The sequence below is a fragment of the Gekko japonicus genome, unplaced genomic scaffold (assembly GCF_001447785.1).
Source record: "Gekko japonicus isolate JY-2015 unplaced genomic scaffold, Gekko_japonicus_V1.1 scaffold3897, whole genome shotgun sequence".
NCBI classification, from domain to species: domain Eukaryota; kingdom Metazoa; phylum Chordata; class Lepidosauria; order Squamata; family Gekkonidae; genus Gekko; species Gekko japonicus.
Genome location: NW_015162076.1, coordinates 1 through 27,244, shown reverse-complemented (window position 1 = coordinate 27,244; position 27,244 = coordinate 1). Strand labels below are relative to the sequence as shown.

Here is a 27,244-nt window from a genome sequence, read left to right as displayed (position 1 = left end):
ACTGGAAACATTTACATTCATATCTTTCTAATAGAATACCAGGGACTTGGGTAGTCAGAGAGCAGCCCCCAAATAAGGTCTGTTCGTGGTGCTATTATGAAAAAGGCCCTAGTTCTTATTGAGGAGGTATACCTGTGTCCGTGGACCGAGCCTCTTTTGGGGCTGCATGGGAAGGAACACCACACAAATCACGATAAAAACCACAAAGATGTGTTGCAGTGGTGCTTGTAGTGTTAGGTTACACAACAGCAAGGGATCCTGTATTGCCTTGAACTTCCACTTCTGGTCATGTGGAGGAGCCCAGAAGCTAATATATGCAGACCATGTGAAAGTGCACATTGTTATATCTGTTACAAAATACTGGATAGAAAATGAAAAGTTTCTGCCCTTCTCCCCCCCCCCCAGTCCCAGCCCTGACTTTACATAATAATTCTTCTCCCTCTCCCAAAATATTAGAACTTGAGGGCATCCAGTGAAGCTGATGGGCAATAGGTTCAGGACATATAAAAGGAACTACTACTTTACACAGAGTGTGATTAAAATGTGAAATTTGCTGCCAGAGGATGTAGTGATGGCCACAGGCATAGACAGCTTTACAAGGGGATTAGATAGATTCAAGGAGGAGAAGTCTATCAATGGCTACTAGCTATGGTGACTGGGGGGAACCTCCACATTCAGAGGCACTGATCCTCTGGATCCCAGAGCCAGGAGGCCACATCAGGGGAAGGCCTCAGCCTCTAGGCCCTGTTGTTGGCCCTCCAGAGGAACAGGTTGGCCACTGTGAGAGACAGGATGCTGGACTAGGTGGACTATTTTATTTATTTAATTTATTTAATTTATTCAATTTCTACCCCGCCCTCCCGCCGAAGCGGCGGGTCTGATCCAGCAAGGCTCTTCTTATCTTCTTATAATAGGTATTCAGCAGCCCTCCTGCTGACAGTGGGTAGTATGAATATTGTATTACACCAAGTCTGACTAGCCTACATTGGATACTAGTGTGCTCCTAGGCCTATTTCGGGATGCTTTTAAACCTTGAACTGCCTGGCCCCAGCATATGAAACCCATCCCTTTTGTACAGCGTTCCCAGTGCCTGATCCAGGACCTGCCACGGGGGAGGGGGGGTAGACCCATTCCTGTAGGGTTCTGTCCCAGGCAAGCCACTATAGCAGTATCTTTGTTGATTTTCAGCTACCAAGTCACTTTTTTATTTTACCAGAATCTTCAACTTTAAGGACATAAGAAAAGCCCTGCTGGATCAAACCACTGGTCCACTTAGTCCAGCATCCTGTTTCATACAGTGGCCAAGGAGTTGTTGCTGAGTTGTTGTGTTGTTGTTGTTGTGGGTTTTTTTGTTTTGAACTCTTGATATTTTGGCAGACAGGCTTTATGTGTCTGTTTTCATGACTTTATGTTGTTTGGGCATTTATCTTTAATGTATGTTGTACTGCTTTGAACCTTGGAAAATCAGGTTATGCATTTTTAAGCAATATGTTTGTGTGCAGCTTCATTTATTTTATTTGTCTAAATCACTTTTACGTTAAATGATGATCACAAAGAGGTAGCCGTGTCAGTCTACTGTAGCAAAAGTGAAACAGCAGTCCGGCGGCAAACACTTATTCCATTATTCTGGCTTGAGCTCACGCTGGAATAAACATCGTTAGTTTTTGAGGTGCCACTGGAATTCTGTTTTGTTATATTAAATGACAACCTTTTTCAAAGCTTAAAAAAAATGCTTAGTCTGAAGTACTTGGATAGATGTTTATAAACAATAACTTTTTTGTGCTTTCTTCCCGTACTTTCTCAGATCCTATAAAAACTGCCCAAGGATATCTTTCGCTAAAAGCGTACCGACTGACACCTAAATTGATGGACGTTTGCAAAGAGAAAGACTTCTCTCCAGAAGCGTAAGTGGGAGGAGACATTTTGGAATGTGGGTGGCAGGAAGAGGAAACTCTTTCTTGATGAGTCTGTGCATAAGCCTGGCTTTGGGGTTACAGTGATGTATTTCCCCCCCCCCCCAACAGCAGCAGATATTAGATTCCTCCACAGGTGATGGGCTCAGGGAATTCCATTTCCTTCTGACCTGAAGAATACTGTGGACTCTAACGCTCCAGGCATAGGGCGAGTGGCTGAAGTCGAATAGCTGACTGGATCCAGCCCAGCTTTCTTTAGATTGTCTTCCCATCCTAACATCCTGTCCCCCATACTGTATGGCAGACCTTTTTGAAACATGAAATGCATGGAAGGATACTGATCAGTGTCAGCTGGGGGCACAAGAGACCTTGGGTGTATTTTTAAGGGCTCTCTGGATTGTGGTAAGCGTAGTAGCTGTTCAGCTATATATACATAGAGTGTGTGTGTGTGTGTGTGTGAGGCAAAACTAAAGAAGAGCTTTTTTACTTTTAGTGACCCCCCCCCCCATGTGCGTGCACACACATATACACACAACATGCCAGCTCGTGTTCCAACATTTGAAAGAATCTTTAAGGAAGCCAAATTACTGCTCTGCTGCTCATCATCCAAATACAGTCTTTTCCCATGTTCAGATGCAAAGTGACGCTTCTTTCAGCCTTAAAAATGGAACCGGCACTTTGTTCTCCAGTCTGTGAAGCAAATATTTACACGACACCCTGCCCACCTCCAAATCCAGCACACTCACTGTTCCTTTCTTAGTCTGAGTGTTTGCTGGGATTTTTTCCCCTTAAAACAAAAAAACAGAGCTGAAAGATAATAAAAGCAAAAACTGATCACTTCAACTGGAGGAGATGGTTTCCTTTGAAATCTTCCGTACCCCAAAATTTTGTCTTCTCTCTTAAGGTTAGGTATTAAGCCTAATTTTTAAAAATAATGCTGGCTGATGCCGGAACACTTCCTCCATGAGACTTTTCACTCACACAACATCTGTCTTAAACCGTAGCCACTTTGCACAGGTAGCAGTCTGGTTTAAGCAAGACACTGTGCAAGTGAATACTCCTGGGGGACACTGCTTTTCCTTTGCCACATCATATTTTAAATCAAGTCCAAGCCACATCCTCAGATGAAATATTGTTGGGGGGAAAGCTGGGGGAAAAGATCTGTATTTGTTTGCTCATGTTTTAACTGGTTGCCATGAATGCAACCCCGAGTCTAACCAGTGGTGCTTAAAGGTCCATAGAATTTATAGGGATTTCAGCATTCTCAGTTGTCTGTTCCACTGTGCTGTGTACTGTGGTCTCAGTAGGGTTTCTGCTCCTAGCCAGCTGGTTTGGTGACTCTGAAACAGGAGTCCCCAATCTTCTATTTTTTTGTATTTTTAAAAATACGTGCGTGTGCGCACGCGCGTGCACCTGAAAGTCATGGTGACCTCTGGTGACTGACTGTGTGTACTTGGAAGTCATGGTGACCTCTGGTGACCAAGTGGTGGCTGAGTAAAGCCTGCCCCCGCCCCTGGTGTTTCAAGGAGGTCTTCCACCCAGGTACTTGGCAGTCAACTCTAGCTTCTGAGAACTGATGAGATCGGGCTTGCCTGGGCTATCTGGGTCAGGGCAAGGAGTCCCCAAACTTGTTGGGCCTACAAGCCCTTTTGGAATTTTTGGGAAAGATAAGTAAGTGCCACTACAAAATGGCCACCACAGGGAGCAGAACCAGTCACAAAATGGCTGCCATGGAGGGCAATTACAAAATGTTGGGAGATCCCAAGCCAATTATCCTCCTATAATGGGGGAAGGTATTTCCAAATGGTCCCTAACTGCTGACCCAGAGGTGATGCTTTCTGGAGTCTTCTGAATCACCTTCTCCTCCAGTGAGGGGGCAGAAAGCCAGGATTGTCTCTTTGTTTTGGGGAAAAGGTATTTTGAGGTAGAAGGAAATGGATACCAGGAAATGTACTGGTGGGCAACATGGTGCCCATGGGTATCATGTTGGGGATCAGTGACCTAGAACTTGGTGTTCCACATGTGTCTTGAGACCTTTGTGCTTATTCGTTGACCAGCAGTGGCCAGCCTTCTTGTCAGGTATGCCATGAGTCAAGTCTCAAGCCAGGAGTGTCCTTCTGTTGGCCATATATGCAATAAATCAATATATACACAATAAATCGATTACCTACCTACCTACCTTCCTGCTACAAAAAGAGCCCATAGATCATTGAATTGTGGCTGCCATTGCTAAAAAATATTATTACTATCAAATTTGATGTTTACTAGCACTTTATAATGTTGGATTGTTTTTTGAAGGTTTTAGGATTGTTTATAACTGTTACTTATGTGTTTTTACTCTTTTATGTAAGTCGCCCTGAGCCGTCTTCGGCTGGGAGGGCAGGGTATAAATCTGATAGATAAATAAATCAATATCATCTATCATCTGTCTGTCTGTCTGTCTATCTACCCCTTAGTATGGTTTTGCCTCTCAGTTCCTAAGCTGGGAAGGAGGCAACAGTGCAGTATTATGGGATGTAGGTGCTATGCAATGAGAGACTAGGGCAGCCTATACTTTCCAGAATCACCCAACTGAGTTATTAGAATCAGTTGAAGCCTCGGGGGGGGGGATCAGTGTGCTGGTTGGTTAAACGGGCCTCTCTTTGCTAGGTTAAAAAAAGCAGGCATTGCCTTTGAAAGCATGTTTGAGGAAGTCCCCATCATCATCAAGAATTCCTACCTGATCAACGTTCTTCTTTGGGAGCTCGAAAAGAAGTCAGGATTGGCAGACAGGCACGAGCTGCTTAGCCTTGCGAGCAAGTAAGTAAAAACGTGGCAGGCCACTTCCATCCCTTCCAGCACTTTGTGGTGGGTTTTGATGTGACATCTGTAAGTGTTGGAAGAGAGCTGTACCTATTTGGTTGACCTGGGAGACCAGCAGGAAGGAAACGGGGCTGGGGCAAAGTGGGAGAGGCCACGTTTGCGTAACACAAAGATGCTAACAAGTAACATTTCACAACTTGTATCTGCATTTTTCAGCTCTGAGAGCCAGCACGGGATGGTGGTTAGGGTGTCAGATCAGGATCTGGGAGATCCAGGTTCAAGTCCACCCTTTTGCCATGGGAGTTTGCTGGGTGACCTTGGGCCAGTTGCACTCTCTCAGCCTATCCTACCTCATTACATGATTGTGTGAGGATAAAAATGGAGGAGAGGGGAATGATGTTGTACAGTGCTTTGGGAAAATGTGGGGTGTGTAAATATCTTTATAATAATAAGAGGATCCATCTATCCATCCGTCCTTGGCATGTATAACTCCTCAGAAAAGAAAGCTAGATGATTCAGAACTGGCCATGGGTATTGCAGTGCCAAATATGAAAGGAATTGGTACATCCTGGTCCATACAGTGCCCGGAACCACCACTCCTCCACTTTTTGCATTGGAAGCTGTGATTGTCTGTGGCAAGCGTGACTCATCCGATACAAAAGCCACGAGCCTCAAAATTAGCTTCTAGCTTCAGGATGGTGATAGGAGTTCTGTGTCAAAAATGAAGGGAACTGGGCCATTCTGGCTCTGCTTATTTCTAGAGTACACTCCCACCCCCCGCCCATTTGGACCGGAAGTTATGGTTGACTGTGGCAGGCCTCATTCTTCCACAGATAGTATCCTAGAGTCACGGAAGGGGTCATACAGGCCATCTAGTCCGACCCCCTGGCTCGATGCAGGATAAAACTTAAGAGCCTCAAAACTGGCCATTGGCTTGAGGAGGATTGTGGGAATTGCAATGCCAGTCATGAAAGGAACGTTCTGGCCCAACCCTCTCCTCCCCTCTACTCTTTGCCTAGGAAGCCAGGGTGGAGGCTGGCAACCCTAGGCAGAGCTGCTCATTCAGTATTCAGACTGTCAGATATTGTGAGCAGGCACCCTTCTAGTAAGTAAATAGATATAAAATGTGAGACGTAGGATTTCCCTGGCAGAGGGCCCCGGTTTACATGTTCTGGAAGAGGCTCTGGAAGAATCACCGTCCCTCTGTGCCAGAGTGGCATCTCTTAGTTTGTGCTTGTGTGTTTTTTATCATCCTCTCTATATTCTCCCCCCCCCTTTAGACTGTCATTAATGCTTTATGTTTTTTATCCCTTCCTACTACCACACACAGCTCAGGAATGCTAAAATAGAGTTTTTAACCCTGGTGACTTTGGTTACTAGGTTTTCGAAACCTTGATACTTGAATTAGCAACATGCGTGTGACTAACACACACCTGATGCTGAGGGGGTGCCACCATCTATTCTGCAGGAGAAAAAGGGGGAGGGACTCTAATGTAGTCTTCCTTCCTGCTCACAGCTTTCGGTCCAGGAGACCTTGTCTGCTAGGTCGTAGGTCGTCCCCATATAAATCTCTGGGATGGCTGAGTTGTATTTTTTTTAAATAGCATTTTTATTAAAAATGGGATTAAGTAATGCCTTACGCTAAAAGGTCTTTATAAAAACTCAATAGCATGCAAAAACGTGGAGTAGAAAGAGTCAGAGGTGTGCATACAAGCACACACGCACTATTAGAATTCAGTTCTGGTCAACCCGTTTCTGTTAACGGAGTGGAGCAAGTCTGAGCAATGAACCGAGAACTGCAGAAAAACAGCTCCTGTAGTTAAAATGTGCACTGTCACTGTTGACATCTGTTAATGCTGCCTTCTCACATTCATTGTGGGCTCTCTTTGCCAGGGCGACATCGGAGCGCTGCAGCGTCTAACAATAGCATCCCGATATACAAAGATCCCATTCCAGCAGAGTGTCCCAAGAAACATGTGTATAAAACAACGTTCCCTAGCCAAACCTTTTCCCCCATCGACACTGTCTGCAAAAATAATGGATGCCACCTGTCAGGCAAAGACATTAGTGCCCTTCCATTGCATCGACATGCGAAGTTGGCAGTGTCGTGTAAATTCTTTGGTGCACCCGTGATGTGAGACAGTATTAATCATTAATGGAAAGCGCCGTGAAGTCGCTGCTGACTTGTAGCGACCTCGTAGGGTTTTCAAGGCAAGAGATGTTCAGAGGTGGTTTGCCATCACCTGCCTAAATGCTAAGAGTGCCATCCTAAGCAGTGTTACACCCTTCTAAGCCTACTGACTTGAAAAGGGTATAATTGTTTAGGATGGCTCTGTAAACCACATCCCTTCTTGGACAGAGCTATCAAAGGAACACCCCTCTGCACACGGTGGTGGAAAGTGCCATCAAGTCACGGCTGATGTATGGCGGCTCCCATCGGGTTCTCAAGGGATGCCAAGAGGTGGGTTGCCATTGCCTGCCTCTGCATAGCGACCGTGGACTTTCTTAGTCGTCTCCAGGGCTCTTTTTGTAGAACAAGCCCAGCAGGAACTAATTAGCATAATAGACCACACCCAACAGCAAAACACATTAGCATATTAGGCCACACCCTGACAGCACAGCTCATTGGCATATTAGGCCACACCCCCATGTTGCCAGAAGTGTGGTTATCCAGCCACACCCACCTTTCCCTTCTTATTCTGTTTACCTTGTTTGTTGTCAAAACCCAGGGCTTTTTTTTGTAGCAGGAACTTCTTTGCATGTTAGGCCACACACCCCTAATGCAGCCAATCCTGATGAGTTTCTGCTGTTGGGTGTGGCCTATTATGCTAATGAGTTCCTGCTGGGCGTGGCCAACTTGGGAGCCAGCCGGAACTCCGTTCCTGTGCGTTCCTGCCCCAAAATAGCCCTGCTTCTACCCTCCATTTGAAGGTCAAAGAAACACTTGAGGTAGGTTAGGCTGAGAACAAGAGTGACTGGTCCAAGTGCATCCAAGTGAGCTTCGTGGCTGATTGGGTATCATTCAGTCATCCTACCAGCCTTGGATATTCCAGTTTCAAGACCCGAGCAGATGTAGTCTATCTGCCAGATAAGTGGCCAAACACGCAAGCCCAAGAACGTAACACATAGAAAAGGAGAAACTGATTTTTATTCTACTGCAGAAAGGTTCCGTTTCTCTGCGTTCCTGCCCAAAAATAGCCCTGGTCGTCTCCCATCTGGTTACTAATCGGGGCCTAATTCACTTAGCTTCCGAGACCTGACAAGTTTGGGCCAGCCTGGGCCGTCCAGTTCAATAATTATTATTATTAATACAATGCCTTGATACAAGGGGCTATGTAGTCACTTAGATCACAAAGAGCAGACGCTTCCCATAGGACTACATTTTTTAAAAAGTCAATTAGAGAAGAGGAAGGAACAGGATGCTAGATTTCTAATAGAGCTGCAAGCTCCACGTCCTGGGAATTTGTTTTTCAGGGATTTTGCTGTTTGTTAGAAACCTTCTCCTAGGGAGTGGAACTCTTGCTAGAAATTGCATCGTTGGCTTAAGTAATGTCACAGTTCCCAGGGGACCGAACAGGAAATTATTTTTAAATGGAAATATCCAGTAGTAAGAGACAGTGATGGACACTCTTGACTGCTTTTTCCACGTATACCCGGCTGTGTTTCAGAATGGCACAGCTTTCCACTCGGTGCTGTGTGCAAAAGACATAGTGGCACAATCCACCTTGTTTACCAGCAGGAAAAAAACCAAAAACTGGCTGGATCCAACCCAGGGAATGGGGAAGGGATATTCCCTTTGAGCTTTGCACGTCTTCCTCCCAGAAGCACCTGGCTGATCTCCGTGGGAAACAGGACGGTGGGCTATATGTGGGTCTCTTGTTTAGATTTAGCAGGATTGCTTTCTTGGTGTTAAGTCAGGGGGGCATTGTAAACCCCCCCCCCTGCAATCAGTTATGATTCAAAGTGCCAGAATTAATACTGAGCAAGCACAGAGTACTCTGTGTTTGAAAGGGCCCGTTCTTGGACTGAAATTGCACCAGTCTCTCTAGGACCCAGACAGTGTTCCCTCTAAGCTGAGTTAGTGTGAGCTAGCTCACAGTTTTCTAGCCTCTGGCTCACACGTTTTTGTCTTCGCTCAGGAAGGAGGGCTCCAGAGCAAACTAATGTATACAGTAGCCAAATCGCTCGCTCACAACTTCAATGGCAGTAGCTCACAAAATAGAATTTTAGCTCACAAGACTCCACAGCTTAGAGGGAACATTGGACCTAGACTGCTCCTGGTGCTTGGAATATACAATTTTATTTATTCATTTATTTATTTAACTTTTATCCCGCTCTCCCCGCCACCGCAGGCTCAGGATGGCTCACAACAAATTACAGTAAATAAAACAATTTCTTAAATAAGATTACAATAAGTTAAGTATATGCAGAGTGCCTTGAGCTGGATGGCCCAGGCCAGCCCAGTCTCATCGGATTTCGGAAGCTAAAGCAGGTTTGGCCCTGGGTCAGTACTTGTCTGAGAGACCTCCAAGGAAGTCCAGGGTTGCTACGCAGAGGCAGGCAGTAGCAAACCACCTCTGAACATCCCTTGCCTTGAGAACCCTGTGGGGGTCGCCATAAGTCAGCTGTGACTTGACGGCCCTTTCGACCCCCGTGTGCAGAGGGGCGTTCCTTCGATAGCTCTGTCCCAAAAGGTATCTGCATCTGTAACACTGGTGATGTACATAATTAACTGAAAGGAGGAAAAATACGATACATCAAGATAAAGATTTATGATGAAGCCTCATTTAGCATACTGCACAGAGTTCCGATCAGGGCTTTTTTTTGTAGAAAAAGCCCAGCAGGAACTCATTAGCATAATAGGCCACACCAGGCAGTAGAAACTCATTAGCCTATTAGGCCACACCCCTGGCAGTGCAGCTCATTAGCATATTAGGCCACACATCCATGCCTTCCCTTGCGGGGAGCTCGGGCAAACTGGCCCTTGGAGGGGAGGGGAGTTTAAACTGCCTTCCCCTGGCTTGTCCGGGCGCCCCGCGGCTGCGACAAGCCCGGGCAAGCCGGCCCTTGGACAGGCTGGGGAAGGCACAGGGAGGCATTTAAATGCCTCCCCAATCCTTCCAGGGCCTGCCCGCCTCGGAGTTGCCGGGGGGGGGGGTCTCTCCCCAGGCCTTCCCTCTGTAGCCTTGCACACAGAGGTTTTGGCTGTAGTGGGCATGGCCAACTCTGAAGCCAGCCGGAACTCCGTTCCTGGGCGTTCCTGCCCCAAAATAGCCCTGGTTCCAATCATCACATCCCCCAAAAGATATTCCAGAGCTGGGAAAAGTGCAGAAGATGGCAACCAAGATGATGAAGGGGTTGGAGCACTTTTCAAGAGACATTAGAGAGGACTATAAAATGATGCTTGAGATGGAGAAAGCAGACATTGTGAGCTTTCTGCCTCGTCCCATAATATGAGAACTGGGTGGCACCCAGGGCCATAGCTTCAGGACAACCTTTTAGTGTCTGCACAGACCCCTTTCCTATTTAGAGAAGGAAGCTCTTGAATCCTTCTGTTTAAATCTATTGAAACTTGGTGTGAGCTCACCGAAAGTGATTAAATAAGACTGCTCGCAGCCAGCTTGCTTGTCTTTACGTAGTAAAGTTGCCTGGCCATCACTGTGGCACTTCTCCCAACCGAACGCCTCTTTGTTCGTTTCAGTAATCACCTTGGGAAAAGCCTGCAGCTCTTAATGGACCGAGTGGATGAGATGAGCCAGGATATTGTCAAATACAACACCTACCTGAGGAACAGCAGCAAACAGCAGCAGCAGAAACATCAGGTTGGTGGGAAAGGCGGGCTGGATCGTGTCAGCCTGGGGGGGGGGGGTGTTAGAAACATCCCACTATGCAGCTTCCATAATGGGATGCAAATTGCAGGGTCCTTTATATTGCATCTGCTCAGCATAAAAGCCTGCTCAGAAAGTGAATACCTACACCAGAGACACTTGTAAGGTGCCAAGCTTGGGCTTTGCTGCCAAGTGACATCCCTGTCACGTGCCAGGATGAATCTGCAGGGACGGATTTGACAAGAAGACGTTGCGGAGATGGAAAAACTGATTTGAAGGGAAATGCAGGGACTCTTTGCCTTCGTTTCTTGCTCAGTTTAAACTTGCTGCCGATGTGGCTCATTGCACCAGAGTTAGAGCATGTTCATTATTTAGATATTGAGCAGTTGTGTGCCAGAGCAAGCCAGTCTGAAATGTACTCAGGACCAAACACACATACACACACACACACTCCAATAACCTGATTCTCTGCCTCCTCCACCACCACCACAAAAAGAAAAGAAAACCTTCTCTGTTCACTTTCACGTTGTCTGTGGTGGGAAAGTTATTATTTTGTAGGGTTCAATCAAAGGGGTCGAAATAAGCAAACTAAGTTCAGTAGAAGCAAAGCCTTTATTCAGGTGACCATGGTCAAGGAGAGTATCTATCCCTACAAAAGTTCAAGACACTAACCCCGGATGATAGCCCCTGCAAAATCTGTATTGGCCTGATTCTATTGGCGTATGTTAATATATTCATGTGATGTAAAACTTTGGTGGAAGTGCTCAGCCTGAACAAAGGAAAAGGGTCAGTGTCTTGAATTTTGGTAGGGAGAGAAGCTTTTCTTGACCACAGTCAACTGGATAAAGACTTTGCTTATTTGGACCCCTGCGATTGAACCCAACAAAGGAATAATTTCCTTGTCATCTGTGATGTGGAGATTGAGCCTCTTATTCACCAAGTTGGATCCCACGGACTTGTTGTGTTTCTTCCAGCAGAAGGACTCTTTCCTCTGATATTAGCGAATTATGTCATTTCGGTGTAGTGGTTAAGAGCGCAGACTCTAATCTGGGAGAACTGGGTTTTCATTCCCCACTCCTTCACATGCAGCTGCTGGTGTAACTCCACCACATGCAGCTGCTGTACTGGCATCACTTCTTTCAGAGCTGTTCTCTTAAGGGCAGTTCTTGAGAGAGCTCTCTCAGCCCCACCTACCTCACAGGGTGTCTGTTGTGGGGAGGGGAAGGGAAAGGAGTTTGTAAGCCACTCTGAGACTCCTTCGGGTAGTGAAGGGCGGGGTATAAATCCAATCTCTTCTTCTCTTCTTCCACTGGCAGAAATGGTCTTCACTAATGGAACAGGACCCAACCCACTATTGTTTTCTAAATCTGGATGCATTTTGTTTCTGTTTGTTTGCTTCGCAGCGAGAAAATGTTAACATATCCTGTGATGAATAGGTTTAGTATTCTTATAAAGATGGGGCAATTGAGAGAATACACGTTTTGCTAAATGCCACATCCCAGTGATTCTGTGTGTGCATCCGAACAAGTAGGTTGCAACCTACACGAAGTGGGTGGAAAATTAATTTAGAAAGGCGCTGCTGGATTCTTGCTTTGAAAACCAGTAACATAGTAGTTCAGTCTGTTCCAGACTGATAGCAGAGTCTGCTTCTAGTTTTTACTGCCCTGCTCCCCAATATATTCTTCTCTTCCCGTATAGGTCACTAGCCCTGTTGGCACGTTACAGTAAAAGCAAGGACATCTTACACGTGTAAGAAACAGCCAACACGAGTTCACTTTGAAATCAAAACTAGGGATTAGTCCTTAGATAAATGTGGATTTTGTATCACTTGTTTAGCTATACATGTGTTGAATGTAACATAAGAATTACCCAATGCACATATCTTTTTAAAAAACGCATACAAGGGGGTAGTGCATGGCAGGGGCCATTTCCTGCAGGAGCGCACAGGTGCGGAGCTCCGGCAGTAAAGAGCCCAGGGGGCGGGCACATGCAACAAGCCCCGCCCCCTGCTCCCAGCAGCCATCAGTCAGAGGAAGAAGCAGCCAGGTAAGTTGCAGAGACAAAACAGTCCAAAACAGTCCAGTGGCACCTTTAAGACCAAGTTTTATTCAGGTACAAGCTCTCCCTCCTCTGCGAGGACAGATCTGCACATTCCCCCCCAATAGCTAGCAATCCAAAACAGTCCAGTGGAGACCGAGCGGTGGGTGTTGCCTTCTGACACACTTCCAGTGTGGTCAGGGGGTGTGGCATATGCAAATAAGTTATGCTAATGAGTTATGCTAATGAGCTCCTGCACCTCTTTTTCTAAGAAATGACCCCTGGTGCATGGCATCCGTTGTAACTTGTGAACAGGGCTAGCGATTCTTTGTTCCTGGCATTTTTGTCAGTCCTAAAACCAGTGTTCATCTCAGCCTCTTGATCCAACTCTCCATGCCCCTGAGGGGTGGCTTGCCTCTCCCCACACACTTGAAAGACTGAAATAACCCATGAGACCCACAGTCAAAGATTCCGTCTGCCCCCCCCCTCCCCAGGGTGGCCACGACCCCCAGAACTTTGTCCCCTTATTCATCCCACCCAGTCAGCAGCCCTGACTTAAGCTATTTAAAAACACCAGAAAGCCTTGTACTTAGTTCTGTCCCAGAGAAGTTGGGTTTTTATTCCAAATGTATGCTAAACCATCCAAAGCCTCTTAACTGCAAAGGTTTCTGGAGACCAAATATTGCAAATTCCAAGTCCTGCAACATATCTTAACTTTTAATTGTGTGTAAATCTTGTTGGTTGGTTGTGTTTAGATCATGAGCCATTTGTTGTCCTTTAGACGACTGAAGATCCATGGACTGCTTTGTTAATTCTGGTGGCGTGGATTTGATCATCTGATGGAGCAAAGAGGGGGAGGATTATAAAAAAAAAACCTCTGGAAAAAATAAAAGTTCCAGGTGGAAGCCAAACAATAATTTTATACATAACGCTTGATGAACAAATTGGTTTTGAAGGCTGCGTGAATGCCATGATATAATCTAAGTTACATAAACACTCTATTTTTTAAAAAAAACCACTTTAAATGATTTCTGATGAGCCCCCTAGGATCAGCCTATGATGGTGTTTGCTTGTCTGCTTTCTAGTACCAGCAGAGGCGTCAACAAGAGAACTTGCAGCGCCAAAGCAGGGGAGAGGCCCCTCTCCCAGAAGAGGACATGAATAAATTGTTCAAACCGCCGCAGCCTCCTCCCAGGATGGAATCGCTGTTGATTGCAGGTAATCTTTCGGAAAAGCCTTCCCTTTTTTGAGGCTCTTCAGTCTGAATGTGATTTTGGAAGCGAGACAGTCTTGGGCGGTGCCTTTATACAACTGCTCTGGTTTTGTCATCAGAAACTTTGTGTACGACTCCAGGGCCTGCGAGATTTTTTTTCCTCCTTCCACGAACTTCAAGAAAAGATTTCCCCACTGATGGAACGTGAGAAAATGTTCTCGCTTTTGTTCACCGAAGACCCCGACAGACTATGCAGTTGCGCGCTAATTGCAAACCGGTGGTCCCTCGTCTCCCTTTCAAACCTGGCTCTTCCCACAGTCAAACCGCTTTTCAGTTCGATGCAGTCCTGGTGCATCTATATTCTTTGGATTGCCCTCTGCTTCCCCACTCCTCCGCAGCCAGTAATCTGGGGAGGCACATTTAGTGCCCCGTATTTTCTTAATATTTTGTCCTCAGAAGAACCACCACCACCCCCAATAAAAAAAAAATCAAGAGAAAGGGAAATGGGAGATACGCTACAGAACGTAAACGGATGGGACGGCAAAGGGAGGGATTGGGAACTTTCCATAAGACTGGTTTGTCATTCCTTGCTTTGGAAGTGATCTGTCACCAGTAATGGTGTTGGTTGCGAAAAAGATACTTCCAGGAGGCTTTCTGTGGCTTTGTCCAAGAGAAGAGGCTGAAGCGAATGTTTTTCATTTCCTTTGAAATGAAATTTAATTTGCCTGGAAAACGTTGCTGCTCAGTGGCTCTGCAGTGACACTGATTGCACCATAAGCATTATATAATCAACTAATCCCACAGATTCATTCTGCTAGCCGGGGATCTCTGCTAGCGGAACTATCAAATGGGATTTGGACCATTGTATAGATATCTTTTTGGATTACTGAACAGGTATGGTCTGAATTCTGGGTGCGGATTTTCTCACAGCAGTGTGACACTGGTCAAAGCAGTGGGGAGACACACCTTGGTGACGCGCTTTGATGTGTTCTGGTTGCTACAGTTCAGGTATCTTCTAGAGTTCGGCAAAGCAAGAACTGATTACACTCCAGCAGCCTTCAGCCAGAATGTCCCCCCCCCCCTTTTTAGCGGAGTCAGGAAAAAGAACTGAAAAGCATTCAGGGTTTTAATTCATGCAGAATTGAGTTGGCGATCAAAGCTGAAACTTGGCTGGTTTTGTCTCTGAGGCATTAATTTTTTTTCTAAGTAGAGCATTAAATTGAAAGTATATTGGTCTGCTAAGCAGTTTTAATTCTGATAATCTGGCTTTGTCTTCCTTTGCTCTTCCTGGCTAGCAAGCGAAATAAATTTGTAGTAGCAGAACGTGTACGAAACTGGGATGACAGAGACACTTTTTTGATTTGCGTAACACATCAGGAAAAAGCTTTTCCCAGCCTGCTGGTTTGTGAAATCAGTAATAACGTGAAGTAGCAAAATAAAAAATGGTCCACACGTCAGCAGCATGAGGCACATGAAGTTGCCAGGCCCAAAGTGGAAGAGATGCAGTGTGAAGGTTTCTCTCAGAGCTTCCCAGATATTCCTGTCACTTACGATATCATTTGGTGTCCCAGACAGTCCTAAGTGTGTCTGTCAGTTTTTCCTCCTCTGGGTTTTATCTGGCATAGCTTTGGTTACAAAACCAGTATCCACCAAACAGACCAAATCCACCAAATGGCTTTAAAATGGGACTAGACAAATTCATGAAGGACAGGTCCATCAGTGGCTACTAACAATAGTGACTAAAGGGAACCTTCATGTTCAGAGGTGGATTCTAATCTGGAGAACCGGATTTGATTCCCCACTCATCGACATGAGACTTGCTGGGTGGACCAGTTACAGTTCTCTCAGAATTCTCTCAGACCCACCTACCTTACAAGGTGCCTGTTGTGGGGAGAGGAAGGGAAGGAGATTGAGACTCCTTAGGGTAGATAAAAGCGTGGTATAAAAACCCACTTTTCTTCTCTGAATACCAGTGCTAGAAGGCAACATCGGGGTTGGCCTTTTTTCCTGATCATGGACCCTTTGAGACAACAGGTTGGCCACCGTGGTGAAATAGGGTGGACCACTGGTCTGATCCAGTAGGGCAACTCTGTTTTGTTTTTTTGTTTTTTTTTCTGTCAAAGGTCTTCAACAAGACTACAATGGATATCCCATTACAGCTTCAGTCATGTGTACATTTGTTGTTGTTCAGTCACATAGTCGAGTCCGACTCTTCGCGACCCCATGGATCAGATCACGCCAGGCTCTCCTGTCTTCCGTCGTGCTCCAGAGTTTGCTTAATTAACACTGTCTAACCATCTCATCCTTTGCCGTCCCCGTCTTCTTTGACCTTCAGTCTTTCCCAGCATCAGGGTCTTCTCCAGTGAGTGCTCCCTTCTCATTTGGTGGCCAAAGTATTTGAGCTTCAGTTTCATTATCTGGCCTTCCAGGGAACAGTCAGGGTTGATTTCTTTTAGGATTGACTGATTTGATCTCCTTGCATTCCAGGGGACTCTCAAGAGTCTTCTCCAGCACCATAATTAAAAAAATATATATTCTTCAGCACTCGGCCTTCCTTATAGTCCAACTCTCGCAGCCATACATGACTACTGGGAATACCATTGCTTTGACCATACGGACTTTTGTTGGCAGGGTGATGTCTCTACTTTTTATTATGCTGTCTAGGTTTGCCATCGCTTTCCTCCCAATGAGCAGGCGTCTTTTCATTTCATGGCTGCAGTCACCATCTGCAGTGATCTTGGATCCCAGGAATGTGAAGTCTGTCACTGCTTCCATGACTTCTCCTTCTATTTGCCAGGGAGTGATGGGGCGCTGAACCAATCAGTTGTTCCGTATCCGGTTCTAACTGTCGCTTCTTGGCCCTTATACAGGTTTCTCAAGAGACATGTGAGGTGGTCTGGTACTCCCATCTCTTTAAGGACCTGCCATAGTTTGTTGTGATCCACACAGTCAAAGGCTTTAGCATAGTCAATGAAGCAGAAGTAGATGTTTTTCTGGTACTCTCTTGCTTTCTCCATAATCCAGCGAATGTTGGCAATATGATCTCTCGTTCCTCTACCTCTTCGAAACCCAGCTTGTACTTCTGGCAGTTCTCTATCCATGTACTGTTGAAGCCTAGCTTGTAGGATCTTGAGCATGACCTTGCTAGCGTGTGATATGAGTGCAATTGTGCGATAGTTTGAACATTCTTTGGCATTGCCCTTCTTTGGGATTGGAATGTATACTGACCTTTTCCAATCCTGTGGCCACTGTTGCGTTTTCCAAATTTGCTGGCAAATTGAGTGCAGCACTTTAACAGCATCATATTTTAAGACTTTGAATAGCTCAGCTGGTATACCATCACCTCCACTAACTTTGTTGTTAGTAATGCTTTCTAAGGCCCATTTGACTTTGGATTCCAGGATGTCTGGCTCAAGGTCAATGATTACACCGTTGTGGTTGTCAAGGACATTGAGGTCCTTCTTGTATAGTTCTTCTGTATATTCTTGCCATCTTTTCCTAATCTCCTCTGCTTCTGTTAGGTCCCTACCGTTCTTGTCCTTTATCATGGCCATCTTTGCATGGAACACTCCCTTGATTTCTCCAATTTTCTTGAAGAGATCTCTAGTCCTTCCCATTCTATTGTTTTCCTCTATTATTTTGCATTGTTCATTCAGGAAGGCCTCCTTGTCTCTCCTTGCTGTTCTCTTGAAATCTGCATTCAGTTGGGTAAATCTTTCCTTTTCACCTTTGCCTTTTGCTTTCCTTCTTTCCTCTGCTATTTGTAAAGCCTCATCAGACAGCCACTTTGCTTTCTTGCATTTCTTTTTCTTTGGGATGGTGGTAATTGCTGCCTCCTGTACAATGTCACGAACCTCCGTCCATAGTTCTTCAGGCACTCTATCAAATCTAGTCCCTTAAACCTATTCTTCATCTCCACTGTATATTCATCAGGGATCTGATCTAGGTCAAATCTGAATCTGTGTAAGACAGGATGCTGGACTGGCTGGAGCACTGGTGTGACCCAGCAGGGATGCTCTTATGCTCTTAACAGAAAGATCACACATCTTCCAACAATCCGAATGCTCTTTACCACACACCTACCCACTTCAAGCAAGGAAAGAAAGAGAAACACAACAAAACTCAACTGGGATTCTTTTAACACAGTAACCTTAATCTGTGGCCTTAATTTTTAAGTATCATTTTGACTTCCAAAACTGCGCTAAAGGCAAGTGTGCTACTAATAACCACAGCAATTGCAAAATGACTTTGGGGTTTTATTTGTACCTGCACCAGCCTTAGTGTTGATGTTCAGATGGAAAAGTGGAATATGCCTGATGCTATCCAGCAAGTCTGCAGCTGTCTGTAGTGGGCAAAGTCGCCACTCAGCCTTCACTCGCACACCGCACAGCTTTGGAAAAGCCATTTAAAGGGAACGCATTGATAGGCAGTTTGGTGTACTGGTTAAGTGTGTGGACTCTAATCTGGGAGAACCGGGTTTGATTCCCCACTCCTCCACTTGCACCTGGTGGATGACCTTGGGCAAGCCATCATTCTGTCAGAGCTGTCCTTGAAAAAGAGCAGTTTCTGTCAGAGCTCTCTCAGCCCCACCTACCTCACAGGGTGTCTGTTGAAAGGAGTTCGTAAGCCGCTCTGAGACTCCCTTGGGTAGTGAAGGGCAGGGTATAAATCTAATCTCTTCTTCTTTAAATGGCTTTGTAAGCCGCTCAGCACCACGGACCTAACGGACCACAACCTGGTCTATTAAATGTAGAGGTTCATGGTCCGGGGATCTGTAAACCCCTCGGACCTCTGCAGTCCCTGCCCCCCCATCATTCTTATCTCTAGTTGGGAGCACCTTCCCTATTGAACAAAATGGAAGAGTCGTAAGGTTTTTCTGTTCTGAGACAAAACTACTATAGGGGAACATTTAAAAAGCTGTATAGAGTTATGCACAGGATTGAGAAAGTAGACATTTCCCCCCCCCACTCCATTTCCCATAATACTAGAATTCAGAAGCAACCAGTGGTTGATTGGGAACGAACAAAGAACAGACAAAAGGGCGTGCTGGAAGATTAATTCAAATTGTTGATTTCAGCCGGTGGCTGCAGTGATGGCAACCAGCTTAAAAAGGGGATTAAACCCATCCAAGGAAGAGAGGTCCATCGTTGTGCTGACAATTAAAGAGAATCACTCCATCCAGAGGCAGTGAACCTCTGAACACTAGAGCTAGGCAGCTGCACTGGGGCAAACCTTGGCGTCTGTTCCCTGCTTCTTGGCCACCGTTTGAAACAGGATGCTGGACTAGATGGACCAATAATTTGATCCGGCAGGGCTGTTTTGCCCTTACATCATCAGTTTACTTTTGTTTCATAGCGCTTATTGGGACATACATAACTCTGCCTTGCGTCCTTGGTCACCCTCCGGTGTAACGTTTCGGCGTTAGAAACTGGCCTATGACTCTCTGAATAACAAGTTTTGTGCAGAAAACGTTGCTGTGTTTTGTAGAACAAAGAAATTCAGAGCTTTTGTTTCCACTTTCCTCTCCCCCCCCCCCTTTCCCACTGCAGGTCAAATTAATACTTATGCCCAGAACATCAAGGAGTTCACTGCACAGAACCTGGGTAAGCTCTTCATGGCTCAGGCACTTCAGGAGCACAATAACTAGAGGTGGAAAATGAAGTGCTCAGCAATCTCTCCTGCCCAAGATGGAGGGGCTCAGGATCTCAGCTCATTTGGGCTTCAGAGGTTTTTCCATGGATCATTGCAAAAGGAACCATGAACTAGACTCTCGGGTGTCTGAGGAGAATTCTGAAGGGGGGGGGGAATAAAAATAAATAAAAGACCAATTTTAAACTTCTTAGCGTGTGCTTTTTTTTAATTTAAAGTTTTTTATTGTTTTGAACAGTATTATACATAGTAACCAAAACATATTACAGTGAGTTTCGTTACCTCCTATAACTGTTACATTAACAATGAACAATACTTTCTTACAAACCTTAGTAATCTGAAACAATTTACATTAAACATGTTATACATTGTGAACATGAAATACACTGTGTTATGTAAGCATAGTACTAATATAAGTAGTGTGCTTTTATTGGATTGCTATCTTCAGGGGTTCTTCACGTGCCGTGGACTTTAACTCAAGCCATACTCTGGCTTGATCTTACAGCTCACTCTGAAGATTATTTGAAGAACTGGCCGTATCATATTAAAAAAGAAACGCTTCTTGCATGCAGCACAGGAGAAAGAGCATTTTTGGCGGAGAATTACTCAACCGAGGTTGCTTCCAGAGCTAATTCCCCTCCTTACATTAAAAGAAAGTCCTGTAGGACACCTGTTAGAATGATGAACGAGCACGCACACTTTGTCACAACCAATTTTACGTCTGTTGGATTCTATCTAGTGCCATATCCTTCTAGTGGTACAGAGGCTCACACCTTTGCCGGCTGTCTTCACACACATGGCTTTAAAACGTCAATGGGCTAATAATGACAGAACAATTAAGCAGACGCCACTCTTTGTACCACAGTGTCAGGCTCCCCCACAGCATCAATGAAGCACACTCTTGTAGAAAGGTTTTACTTTATTTGAAGCTATAGGTGCATGTACAGGATCACTGTTAGGAATGAGGTGAAAGCAACGAGCATGACAGGTTATAGTACATTCAAACTGCTGAGGCCCAATTGCGGGACTTCCCACGCGCGCCATCGGGCCTGGGAGCAAACGCTTCCAGGTGGCATAACATATCTCCTTCCCACGACTCTCCGTGAGATCACCCAAGCAACTATCTAGCAGCGGAACCACCTGTGGCCTTGAGAGATATACACGTCCCAGCAGCCAAGCAATTAAGCACATCACCAGGTCTACATATGAACTCGAAAGCAATTAAGCGCATACATGTGAAACACAGAATAAAAGGAAATTTGGCAGCTTGCTGACACACAGCCTCAAAAGTCCAGAGTAGCCAGAGCTTGGAAGCTAAGCAGGGTTGGCCCTGGTTAGTACTTGGATGGGAGACCACCAAAGAAGAGCAGGGATGCTGTGCAGAGGGAAGCAATCGCAAAACCACTTCTCACCCATTGCCTTGAAAACCCCTTGAGGGGGTCCCGTAGGACAGTTGCGACTTGACAGCACTTAGTTATTGTTGCCCTTTGCACTTGTTAAGGTAACAGCTTAGACAAAGCCCGTTCGCGGGGAGGGTGGGGTATAAATATAATAAAATAAATAAAGTGAAGGGCCTCCCTATATTTAAAGAGAATAATCCCCAAAGGGAGTTCCCCGGGGGGGGGGGAGAATAGTTGGAGGGGGGGGAATTATTGCATGTGCTTCGATTCTGATTTTTTTCAGGTTATTGGGGGGGGGATGCTTGCATTTTTACATCAGGAAGCTTAATAAGGCTTTTCCTCTCAGCCTCAAAGGTTGAAGGGGATTTTGTTTAAAATATTCCTGGATGGAAGAGTTGTACACATCGGGGAGTTGGGGAGGAAGAGGGTTTGAGGCATAGAAAAGTTACAAGAGTATAAAATCCATTAGTCAGAATGGAAACTTGCTGGAGTATCCCCCCCACTCCCAAACCTTTAGAGATTGTTCACATTATGTAAATGCGTATGCAAATTGTTTGCAAACCTCAGGCACTTGGCAAAGTGTCTAAACAGGCCCTGGAAATTTGCGAGGCCGGAGTACTCATGCATGAATTGCTTCTACGATATGCTTATCTAAAGTCTCAAATCTGCCGAAATATCCTGTTACACTACACAATGCACCAGTATTCTGAGCGTGCCACTTTCTGTACGAATTGCGTCCAGAAACCTTGAACTCGGCTATTACGTATTTGGCAAAGAATTAAAGCTTTTACGGTAGAAAACCAAAGGCACAGACAGGTGTAAAAAGCTTCAAAAACCTTTCTAAGGTAAAGTGTCGAAAATGGTCTTTGGGGTTGCTAGAAGCAGCAGAGGGTTGCCACCGTACCTACAGAGCCAGAGATTAGCTCTTAGGTCACTTCTTAAAAATCAACCCTACTGTAAAGATTTGTGTCTTTAAGATCTCCATCAGAGCTGTTTTCATGGCTGAACTGTGTATCGATTTCACTCCCAAGACACTCCTTCACAAAACCAGCATCCAGCATGTGGCATGCCTGGGGAAATCAATGTGAAATTGTGAATGGTTAGACGCCTGATAGCTTGACCTTGCAATCCATCTCGGTGCAAAGTAACATCTGAAACGATGAGAAGTCATAAGGGACGGAAGGGTAAACAAGCAGATCTAATCCATGGGCAAACGGATTGATTAAAGGCTGGTGCACAGGTTATGTAACAATAATGCAATAAAAACAATGCCTGTGAATGTTCTCCAGAAGAAATGGGAGGACTTCCAAGATCATGTTATCTTCTAATATATTGTTGCTGGTAACTTCATAGTGCATCTGCTAGTTAAAGATGCTCTGCTTCACAATAGCATCCATACCAGCCAATGTTCGCTGGGGTAAATCTAGTCACTCTGAAAAAACGAATCCAGTGCAATGCTCTTCCTAATGTCGCATGAGGAGACTGAAGCAGCTCCGTTGATTCCTCAGTCTGATGACGTGAGTTGGAATCCTGTTTTAGATGACTGCATGAATTTCGAGCTGCTTTGGTGTAGATGGCTGAGGTTAGCCTGGTCTCATCAGATCCTGGAAGCTAAGTAGGGTCGGCCATGGTTAGTACTTGGAAGAGAGACCAAAGTCTAAGATTGTTACTCAGAGGCAGGCACTGGCAAACCACCTCTGAAACTCTCTTGCCTTGAAAACCCTGTGGAATCGACATAAGTTGGCTGCAACTTGACAGTACTTTTCACCACCACACATTTCAAGCTACTTCTAGATGTGAACCTCTAAGCCAGTGTTTGACTATGAAACAGGTGCATTCAAGTGCTTAGTCGGAAATCTCTGACAAAATCGTAAGGGCAGAGGAATTATTCAGCAACATAGATCATGAAGCTGAGATAGGCTGGGGTCCTATAAGCAACATCCTTGCACACTAGGTAGTCTGCTGGAGTGTGTGCTTCCCCTGCTGCTAAAACTTCCATTTGTGTAAGCGCCCTCTGAAAACCGTTAATCTTGTGAGAGCAGAAGGTTTAGCAGAAGACACAACTTGCTCATAGGATCCAAGCCAATCTATTTAGCAACAAACCAAACGTTTAATATGTTCGGGATCCCCAACTTTTTGAACCCATAGGCACCTTTGGAATTCTGACACCGTGTAGTGGGGGCAGCTACAAAATGGCTGCTGCAGGAAGGTGTAGCCAGCCACAAAATGGCCGCCACGGGAGATCTGGCCAGCCACAAAATGGCTGCTGCAGCTTATCTGCAGTCACATAGTGAAGATCCTTGTGTTGTAGTGGTTGCTGCTGCCAAAGCAACATTTAAAAAAAATAAACTGAACAGCCAATCAGAAGTCTTGCTGGGCAAACAACTCCCCTGACCCTTCCCACTTTCTGAAAACACTTGGCAGGCACCAGAAAAGATGTCAGAGTGCACCATGGTGCCCATAGGCCAGTTTGCTGTAGTGGTTAGGAGCAAAGATTCTAATTTGGGAGAACTGGTTTTGATTCCCTGCTCTCCACATGCAGCTGCTGGATGCCCTTGGGCAAGCTGTCAGAGCTGTTCTCTCAAGAGCAGTTCTCTCAGAGCCCTCTCAGCCCCACCTACCTCACAGGGTGTCTGTTGTGGGGAGAGGAAGGGAAGGAGATTGTAAGCTGCTCCGAGACTCTCAAGTGAAGGGTGGGGTATAAATACAGTCTCCTCTTCTTCATGTTGGTGACCTCTGTAATGTTTTCATGGATATAGAAGACTAGGAACCAAAGAATACAGTAGTAAAAAAAGAGAGGGAAAATCTCCCAATGGATATATGGAACAGAAAGAGTGCAAAATCTAGAACACGGAGGTTCACTTCCTACTCTCTGCGCTTGAAAAATCTCCAGCTGGGGAACACCTTTGTCTAAAGTCACTCAACTGGGGGCAGGGGATTGCTTTGTACGGTAATGGTTCATCTGTTGTAGTAACGTTTTGAGAAGGTGAAAGAGCTTGAGAGAACAGTGGACTGGACAGCCAAGGTGAGTGTATTTATTTCAAAATCATCTTGCCCGCAGGTCCTTAATTACAATCTGTTAAAATCCTTTAGATTTCTTTCATTGCAGCATTACAGCTTTAGGCAGCATGGAAACAAAGAAAATGGGACACACATGATAGCCACAGCTATTTCAATGGCTTTTTAATTGGATTGGCCAGATTTATATGCTACTTTTTTAGCGCTGAGAGTTTCCAAAGGAACTTTTAAAAAACCCCTATCAACAATATATTTCTTACCCTAAAAACAAAGTGTTGTTGTTGTTCAGTCGCACAGTCGAGTCCGACTCTTCGCGACCCCATGGACCACATCATGCCAGGCCCTCCTGTCTTCCTTCATACTTCGGAGCACTGTGCATATAAAGAAGTAATTTCAGTGGGGGAACCTGACCTCAGCGACAGTCTCAAAATAAACTCTACCAAGTCGATCAAGTCAAACCCTGAAAGAAGCAGAAAGGGAGGGTACAAGCAATTTGGTTGTGATAGTCTCCCTGACCAGAAAGTTTTGCTCCTAGTAGGAGACAGCCCGATGTCAGGAATGTGCAGATCTCAAATGACAGAGGGGACAACACAATTGTAGTTGTAGCAGACTCAGTGGAAGACTAACAGCTCAACCTTAGGCCCTAGTTGTCAACACAACTCCCATACTGGCATGGCACCAATATAGCTAGTCAATGGCCTTTGCTTAGCGAAAAATATGCCAGAAAAAGTGCGGCGCCAAAGAGCTGACAGAATAGCAATTATATTGGTGATCATAGCATCACTGTCTATCCCCACCAATCACAGAGAGGCATACTGGCAATCCCCCACCACCCCGTGTCAGCCATATATGGCAGTAGCCAATCAATGCAGGGTGACACACTACCCGATCTCTGATATTGCCCTGCCCTTTTTTTAGCCTCAGAACACAACAAAGAGAAGGACTCAGGCAACACAGCACCCTGTGTTGTGTATGGAGCTCTACAAGCAATGGGTTCTAATCTCCTTCTGCAAACGCCTGTCCCTTTTGCAGGTGGAGACAGGAAGGAAAGCATGTTCATTCCAACCAGATCACTCAGCTAGCTCCACAGTTTCCTTTGCACCCACGCAATGTCCCTGGCAGCCCAAAGGTTCAGGTCTCTGAGGGAAGAATGACCCAAGAAGCAAAGTTTAAAAAAAAAAATCTATGGGACACAGACCCAACAGGTTAGATCCAACGAGTTTTTCCATCGGTGTGAAGAGTCCCCTTTGATCACCAAAAAAGGCTATACTGGAAATCATAGGACCTGCATAGACAGAACACATGTGGGAGGAGGGCTGTAGTAAGGAGGTGAATTAGGTGAAACTTAATGAAAAATCTGCTGGGATCCAGCAACAGGAAAGCAACAACAACAACAACAAAACACACACACAAGAGAATATCCGCGGAAGCCAGCACTGTCCGCTCTGCTATAGCTGGTAGTTACCCAGCACCCAGAAGCTTTGCTCCAATTTTCCCCACTAGCCTGTGGAGTTATACTAGTGTGACATCATACTGATGTGGTCCCAGGGCCTCGTGTATAAGAGACACTGCTGAGAGAACCAGTCCACAGTAGGACTGTGATGGAGGGGGGGGGGGAGAGATTTGCAGCAGTCAAATAGGGACCTCCCACCTTACCTGTATGAAGCTCCCCAATTGGAGGAGTGAGGGATCCAGGTTGGATTTTGTGTCACGAGGTGGGGATACCTGTAAGGGTTCTGAGCACAGCGAGGTTAACAATAGACTTCTTTGTTCTGCTCCTTGGCAGGGTGAGTGCAACCTGTCTTTCCCATCACTAAGTCGCACCGTGTGTGTTTGAAGTGTACGTGACAGGAGACCCAAGAGGTATAGCCTATATGCCCTGTCATCTGGGGTATGGGTCAGGTTGCCAGGCCTCCTGCTATGGTGAGAGGCCTTCCACTGATCACTGCTGTTTAGGGTTGCCACCCTCCAGATTACAATTGATCTCCAGACGACCAAAAGCAGTTCCCCTGGAGAAAATGGCTGCTTTGGAAGATGGAGTCGATGGCATTATACCCCGCTGAGGCCCCTTCCCTTCCGAAACCCTGCCCTCCCGAGAAGGTTCCGTCCTCCAAATCTCCAGGTCCTTCCTAACCCAGAGCTGGCAACCCTACTACCATCGCCTGCTGCCCCTCTGAGTAGCAGCAGGAGAATTTTTGTGTGTGTGTGGTTTTTTTTTTTTTGCAAAGAGGCCTCCCACTCTGCACTGGTTTGTCACTTCTGGGTGCAACCCAGAGATGATGAAGAGTAGCCTAGAAACTGCCAGGAATTCTATGGTTGTGCCTTGAAGTGACATAGTGCCATTGGCAATGTCGCTAAGGTCATATGCCCCCCTCTCCCTACCTACCAACCCTAGACAGAGGTCATTTCGGGGGGGAATGCGGGGGAACGCAGTTCCCCCGGGTGAGGTGCAGGGGGGTGGGGCACATGACGAAGCCCCGCCCCCTGCTTCTGGCCACCCCGCTTCCAGCCCTCATTCAGCCAGGAGGAGGCAGGAAAAGAGGGAGGGTAAGTTGCTTCCTCCCCGCCTCTCCCCACCCCTGCCTGCCTGGGGCCAGGGAGGGCCTTGGCGGGGCTTCCTTGCACTCCCGCTGGCCTTGCAGGTCCACCGCCGGGCCCCTGATGTCAGGGGGTGTGGCATATGCTAATGAGTTATGCTAATGAGCTCCCCTAGCTCTTTTCTACGAAATGACCCCTGCCTAGATATGAAGTGTTCTGGCTGCTCTCTGTAGTGCCGAAGAGAACTTTGGCTGACTGAAAACTTAGTCTCTCATGCTGTGGATATGTTGGCATGGCAGGAGCCTGGTGAGACATTATCTTGCACCCATACTAAATTAGGTATAAATGTTAAATTTATGCCAGCATTTTTGCCAGTATAATGTTATACCACTGGCAGGACAGAATGGTCTGAGAGGCCTTAGGATACTAAGACCTGCTCCTCCTCAGTGACACCCATATCTGACTCCCACACTGGCACAGGATGCGACATCAGCAGGTCTCAAGATTTTCTTTAAAATATTTTTGGTCATACGCTGGTGTACCTCCGAGTGTCATACACTCAAAGATACTTAGATAATACCATAAATGTTAAAATCAACAACACTTTCAAACAATCGGCACATCAGCAGGCTAATTCCCAAAGGCCCTTTACAGTAATTCACCCTTACATTTTTTCCTATAGAGATGATATTTCTTACACTTCTCTAAGCACCCCATTCCAAAGGGCTGGGTCTGCCACTGGCAAGGAAAAATAAAAAATAAATAAAAGCATTCTAACCTCCCTTGATATTGAGCCTGTCAACAGCCCCTGTTGTGACCAGCTGTTATGCCAACTTCTCCAGGAAA

The 27,244-nt window shown here is 45.8% G+C and overlaps 1 protein-coding gene across 1 annotated transcript in view; it reads left to right on the top strand.

The window, feature by feature from the left end:
• EIF3H (eukaryotic translation initiation factor 3 subunit H) overlaps positions 1 to 19,614 on the top strand; it is an 89,771-nt gene extending 70,157 nt beyond the window's left edge. Inside the window, exons 4-8 of the mRNA XM_015405638.1 lie at positions 1,805 to 1,904; positions 4,563 to 4,712; positions 10,417 to 10,537; positions 13,666 to 13,798; positions 19,343 to 19,614. Of these exons, the coding sequence (XP_015261124.1) occupies positions 1,805 to 1,904; positions 4,563 to 4,712; positions 10,417 to 10,537; positions 13,666 to 13,798; positions 19,343 to 19,440 (602 nt within the window). The 3' untranslated portion in view covers positions 19,441 to 19,614. The remainder of the gene's footprint in view (positions 1 to 1,804; positions 1,905 to 4,562; positions 4,713 to 10,416; positions 10,538 to 13,665; positions 13,799 to 19,342) is intronic.
• Positions 19,615 to 27,244: the final 7,630 nt, after the last annotated feature.